Source organism: Helianthus annuus, chromosome 14, assembly GCF_002127325.2.
Source record: "Helianthus annuus cultivar XRQ/B chromosome 14, HanXRQr2.0-SUNRISE, whole genome shotgun sequence".
NCBI lineage: Eukaryota > Viridiplantae > Streptophyta > Magnoliopsida > Asterales > Asteraceae > Helianthus > Helianthus annuus.
Genome location: NC_035446.2, coordinates 8,576,611 through 8,583,730, shown reverse-complemented (window position 1 = coordinate 8,583,730; position 7,120 = coordinate 8,576,611). Strand labels below are relative to the sequence as shown.

The window sequence follows — 7,120 nt, the reverse complement described above, 5'->3', positions numbered from 1 at the left end:
TGATTCCACTCGATGTTGTAGGCCCCGAGGGCGGCGATGACGTCCCTCCTGTTGTTGATCCTATGTTAGATGACGATGCTGAGGATATGGTCATCCCCGTTGTTCAGGTCGAGCACCTTCATGATGCCCTAGGCATCGGTATTGATTTTGATATTGCTGTTCTTGAGGTTGCTCATCCTGATGCTACCACCATTGACATTGCATCTTCATCCCCTGCTACACCTTTGACTCCATCTCCACTTCACTCCCCTGACACAGTGTTACCTCCACCTTCGGAGGCGTTGCCATTCCAGGATGATCCTGTTTTGCCCACTGCATTCCTAGATATCCATCCGATCATCCCTCATGTTACTTAACCTGCTCACTACTCACTGAGTGGTGCGACTATGCCAGATGAGCATTTACCTCCTTATCCGTCGTTTGGATCTTTTGCTACTCCTGTCACATCCACAGTCAGTTCTTATTTCGACCCGTATGCTGCCGGGCCGTCCCACACTGCTCCTAGTTACCCTATGGCGGGGTATCCTTCGCATACTTCAGTTCCTTTGTTTGGAGATTCATATCATTTCCATACTTCCATGCACAGCACTATCACATAACCGTCTCCATACTTTGCAGATCTTCATGCATATCCTCCGCTGGGCATGAGTCCCCATGACCCATACTATCCGAGTCACATGCCTCTGTCCACTACTGAGTTCAGACTCACATTTGTCGAGATTCAGCTCGGCATCGTTTTTCGTCACCTTCATGAGCTTAGTGCTCAACAGTCTGCTTCTGGAGCACCTGCGAGTGCCGCACCATCTTCATCCCCTTTGCCACCACTACCGACATCATCCCCTCCTCCACCACCACCGTTACCATCGTCACCTCCACGACCATCTCCACCAGCACCGTTGTTTCCTTCACACCATGCCCTACCTCCGTCTATTGAGGGGCACGTTAGCGCTTTAGAGGAGGATATGGCCTATGTCCGAGGGGTCATTGATGCATCTACACCCCCACGCCCACCCCCACTCTAGTTTTGGTATGTGGTCGCATTAGGAGGTAGGTCTCTTAGTAGGATAGAAGACTATTAGAAGAGACTTTTGAAGATATATATAAAATCAACCTGAAGAAGATGAAGAACCATGTGAAGAAAAATCTATTTCGTAGTTGTATTTTGTTTATGACATGAATTTTGGAGTAATGTAACTCCTAACTATATTTCGTTTCTTCGCAAACATTTTGTAACAAGTTGACATCTATATATATGTATGTGGTATTTCTTCTTTTATGTTCTGTTATTATTGGATTTGTTTTTATGTTGGTGATGATTTTTGTATGGATGTTTTTGTGCGAGATATGATCGATTTATCTCATTTTGATGTATGTATGTGTTGTGGTGATGTGTTACATTCTATTTTTGAGCCCATGAACGACAATATTTATTTTAAATACTGGTCTAAAATTCTTCTATTGATTTTCATATGAAGATTCATGGCGCCGAGAAGGAGGAATTTACGTGACGTTCAAAATCCTTTACCCACGACTCAAGCTGAGCTTGATGCCTTACTAAACCAACGCACCGCGGATGCGATTGCACAGCACGAGGCAAACCGAGGTACTCGAAGTGATGGGCCGAGAGTTCAACCTCCACCAGTAGCCCAAAATCCTGCTAACGGTTGGTTACTCTTAACCTTTCAAAAGAATTCTCATTAATATTTATTGCAAAATATATATTTTTGACAATTTGAGAACCAAAAATTTCAGGATGCACGTATAAACAATTCCTTGATTGCAAACCCTTGAATTTTGATGGCACGGATGGTCCCGTAGCTTTCGTCCGTTGGACGGAGAAAATGGATTTCGTCATTCGCATGAGCAACTGTACCCCTAATCAGACTGTGTTATATGTCTCGGGTATGTTGACGTGATGTCGTGGTCACGCAAATTTAATCCCAATAACAACTATATAGATAGCGGTAAGTGGGTATCGAACACAGGGAGTTTGTGGAAAATGTGTTATTTGAGAATCTATCTAGATTAACTAAATTAGACTAACTGCAAGAAAAGTAAAATTCAAAAGTTGGTTTGATTTGATTGGTTTTAAAAACTAAGAATACTAATTAATTTGCAAAATGAGAATTGAGTTTGTAAACAATTTTAGAGACAAATGACTATCTTGAGTTTCCGGTTTGTTTCAACTTTTGTGTTAGCATTCACTAGAAAGAACTACATAGACATAGTTCATGTATAACCAATTGCAGTGATGAAAGGGGACTAAGTACTCAGATTCCTAGAACGTGAGGTTGTCACCCGATGATCAATCAACCCTTACCCAAACCTAACTATACCCATGATATCTCGATTGCCAACGGCACCAAGAACGTATGGTTTCTAATTAGTTCAATCATAAGAATCAACAAATTACTAACAACCAATTATGCATCATAACAATCAATTCAAATAAAAAGGAATTGTTATTCTAGAAATATAAATAAAAACACAAAAGTCTACCACAAACCTTCAACACAAGATAATCATCCAAGTATTTAGCCACTCATGGCTTTAACTAACATCATAACAAAGTGGAAAGGAAATATTGTTCACAAGTTTCACCAACAAGAAAATAGATAGAGTTTTTAAGTGAAAGATAGTTAGAAAGATGATTAGATGATGTTTTCTTTGCTCCAAGTCCCTAAATATAGCCTTCAATTCGTTTCCTCCAAGTAGTAACCGAAAAAACCATGATTGAACTTCATAATGCTCCATAAAAAGGTCATTCAATGCAGAAGTTACAACTTGAACCCAGTCGGCGCCGTAAGTAACGCCAGATCACCGTAGCTTACGGCGGTCAGTGTGTCCCAACAATCAGCATATCGCCGTAAGCTACGCCGGATCACCGTAACTTACGGCGATCAATGTTCTTTTACGGCGCATCCTTCCTGTCTTACGGCGGGAACTTTTTGCATGGAATGAGGACCGTAAGCTACGGCCTGGTGGCGTAGCTTACGGTGCTGAACTTTGTTTTCTTTTTCAATTCTTCACTAACTCTTCATTCCTTCCCTCTTGGATTCCAATAACTTCTAACATTCCTTCATGCCTCCTAAAATCTTCATCTTGGTAGCTTTAACACCTTCACAGTCCAACATAAAGTGGTTATCTAGTTCAAGCAATTAACCGAATAAAGTGTAGAATATGCGTTGTATTAAGCCTTTTAAGGGTTGTCCTACGGACCACCCGTCATATGTTCATGGCTGAAGCTTTATCTTGGTGGAATCTACAAGTACAAATTTTGGGAGATACAGCCGCGTATGCCATTACGTGGGACAGACTGAAGGAGATGATGAGGGAGAAATACTGTTCGAGGGCGGAGTTACAAATGTTAGAGACGGATTTTTGGAATCTAACAATGGACGGACCAGATATTTACGGGTATACACAACGATTCCATGACATTTCACGAGTAGTTCCATATATGGTAACTCCAGAATTTAAATGAGTTGAGAGGTATATTTGGGGATTGGCACCCCAGATCCGGAGTATGGTCACGTCTTCACATCCTACCACGGTCACTGAAGACATCACGATTTCGGTTAGTCTAACCGAAGAAGCGAAGAGGATGAATAAGTTTGACAAGAAGTGTAACACCCCCAAAATTCCACCTGCGGAAACCCCGCGAGGCGTGTTACGCATCAGAGTTCGAGCCACCAATCACATTGAACCAATGATAAATATTTAGATAAGTCATGACATTAATTACCAAATAAGATGTCAACATGATATCAATTCTCAAAAGTTGTGTAGCGGAAGCATGTAATCGTTTAGCAATCGTTTCATAATAATAATCAAATCAATGTATTGTTTATAAGTGAATCCAAGAGTCTCGATCCATGACCACTCCAGCACTCCCAGATAGCAAGTCCATGTTCCAAGGTTAACGACCTACAAGCATGCAAACAAGTGTGTCAGACTACGCTGGTGAGTTCAAAGTGTTGCTTACGTGTTGTGTTACCAGATATATGTTAATGCGATTCAATGTTGTGTTACGATGTTGCTCATGTTAGTTACCCTAGGGACTACGCCCTTACGTAACCGAGGAGTGTGCCTCTTAGCAACCCACTATGTTGTTCACGCTAGTTACCCTAGGGAAAACGCCCTTACGTAACCGAGGAGTGTGCCTCTTAACAACCATAGTGAAACCCAGATAATTAGTTCACCCCCGTCCTTACGGCCCGGTGTGAGGTTTCCCACCTAATAGCGCTATCAACTAATTACCCCCATTTCCCTCCAGGCAATCCGATAATAGATCCCATGTTCAATACCCAAAACCGATTAAGTTGTTTACCCAAGGGTTCCCTTCCAAATGTTTACCAGTTGTCCCAAACCACCGGGACGCATGCTTGAGAAAATGCAATGAACTCACCTGGGATTGCTCGGTATGATACACGAAAAGGTTCAGTTAAGCTACAATGTGATCAACCACGTCCTAGCAGGTTTATCATACAGGTCAGGTTTGTATTCAAGTATTGCACGTACAGTTACACAGAGTTAACACGTTACAAACACGTATAGATCATGGCAACACTTAACAGTTAGGCAATACAAGTTAACAGCCATAACATGTCCAAACTCGTACGATTTAATAAGCCCAAGTTCCCGGCCCAACATGTTGTGCGATCCACAACATGTTGTGCGATCCAATATGAACCGGCCCAGCATATTATTAGCCCAATAGCATAAGTAGTTCAGCAAGCAAACGGCCCATCAAACAAACCAACGGTTAACTTGTGCGGCTCAGAGTTGGGTTGTGCGACTGAAAGTCTAAGCCCAAGGATAGTCGGCCCAGTATAACAGCAGCCCAATTAATTTAACCATGGAACTCTTGTGCGACTAGAACTAGCCCGGCCCAACAACAATAACAAATAACAATCTTGTGCGGTCCAGTTAATCTTGTACGATCGGGACACCTTGTGCGACTGGGCTGGGTTGTGCGATTTAAGCTGGCCCAGTCCAGCATGACATGCACGGCCCAACAGTTAACAACCTAACACTTGTGCGATTTGACTGGCTTGTGCGATCAGATCAGGTCTTGTATGACCTGATCTTGTGCGACCGAGAATAAGTTGTGCGACCAGTTTTATTATTCGGATGTTATGGAAATCAGTTACACAACTATTATCTTGAAATCAATTTCAAGGTTTCCAATTTTGTTATCAATTAACACATCAATCATCAGTTAATCGGTTACCAATTTACAAATCAATTAACTGTTTTCAAACCAATCCATATCCGATCAAAACAAGATTTGTAACATCTAAAATGTATGAACCCTAATCATGAACAAGCTTGCATAACAATATCTTTCCCATCAACAATCAATCAGATCCATCCCTATAACGTAACAGCCTCAAAGCCGATCAATGATTAACATAAACATGCTCCAAAACATACATACAAGCCGATTACATTATCATTCGGTCACAGGAACATTTATTTGATTCGGTGGACAACAATCAATCCCTAACCTATTGGTTCGATCGTATTTCATCATGTAATCACACACACACACATCCGGTTCATAAGAGCATCATCACATAGTATCATATTGTTCCTCATACAAGTAACCCTAATCGTTTATCACAAAACATGGACCACTAACAACATTCAACACGAAAACATAATCAAAACACTAACCGGTTAGAGGAATGATAACAAGGATTATCCAACAAGAAGGTAATCCGAGCACAATGATCTTCGGGTGATTGGAACGAGTGTTGCCGTCGGGTTCGTGAGAGAGAGAGAGAGAAGTAAAGATTAGGGTTTCTTGTGTGTGTGAGGTGATTGTAACAAATGAGAGCACCAACCCCAACCTTAGGTGTTTACACGTTTAAGAGGAGTTGGCCGGACCCCTAAATGGGCCGCCCTTAGTTCGTGTACAAAAGTAAGGCCCGAAGTGGGCTTGTGCGATCGAGAGGGAGTTGTGCGGCTCTGGTTGGGGCTCGATTAACATACATACATACATACATACATACATACATACATAGCACACATCCACATAACAACATATCATGTATTCAACGATCATAATATTCACATAGTCAGTCAAGTTCATAAAGTAATCAGTCAAGTTCATAAAGCCGTGTCGTGTTCACGAATGTTACACAAAGATAGGTTCGGAATTACGAGTTGTCACAGTATCCCCAACTAAAAAGAAATTTCGTCCCGAAATTTGGTACGCACTCACTGAGAAAGCTAGATAAGTTAAAGCTAGGTAAGTTATATCGTTTGCTGGTTTTCCTGGGGTGTCACATCCTCCCCAACTTGAAGGAAATTTCGTCCCGAAATTCACCAGTGATATCAAGAGTTGGTTCAATCCCTTGAACAATTGAGAACATTGAAGTTTTAACATATCCTTCCGTTCCTATGTGAACTTCAATCCACGTATTGAAGTTTAACAAGCCCTCACGATTGTCATATGACTCATGCTAGCGAACCTTGACTTCTTAGCCCATGCTTTCGATAGATTTCCTGATATATACAACTGATCCGATGACCTCAAATTCCGGTAAGGGTATCACCAGGGTTTCATCGGGCAACCACTGCCTTAAACCTAAGGCATACATACCATTACGATAGTTATCCCGTTTCATCAATTAGCCTGAGTTTGTGAGCCAAGTCACCGTTTGTTCCAGTAATCCGAATGTCTCACTCGTCGTAAAGTAAGTTTGCCATGTTTTCTATAGCATACCGCACCCCCCCCCCCAGGGTGATGCTTTCGATTATGACACGTTTGCCTACAACAAACTCCCAGCGTTTCCTAAGCTATTCAGTTTTCCTAGCGCTCATGCGCTGCCATCAAACAATTTCCGATCTAAGCAATGTTCGAGAGTTTTGAGCTCAAGTCCTGGACCTGCGATTACGTTGTCAACTACATTAGTCCAACAAGGAGATTAGAGTTACTGTCCAGGTTATGCCTCAGCATGGGCTGTATGCATACTATCATGGTGCAGCTGCATTAGAGCTTCTCCCCGAGATAAGTGTCCTTCCCAAATGTTTACTAAAGTCAGTTATGCACATACTTACAACATACCTTCGTGTGCTCAGATGGTTCGTCACTTTGTTCGATTGTCCTACA

The 7,120-nt window shown here is 42.0% G+C and overlaps 1 protein-coding gene across 1 annotated transcript; it reads left to right on the top strand.

Moving 5' to 3' along the window:
- Window positions 1-386: 386 nt before the first annotated feature.
- LOC110906390 (vegetative cell wall protein gp1-like) lies at window positions 387-1,022 on the top strand. The gene is made up of 2 exons (XM_022151530.1): window positions 387-504; window positions 619-1,022. Exons 1-2 carry the CDS (start codon window positions 387-389, stop codon window positions 1,020-1,022), a joined length of 522 nt encoding a protein of 173 aa, XP_022007222.1.
- Window positions 1,023-7,120: the final 6,098 nt, after the last annotated feature.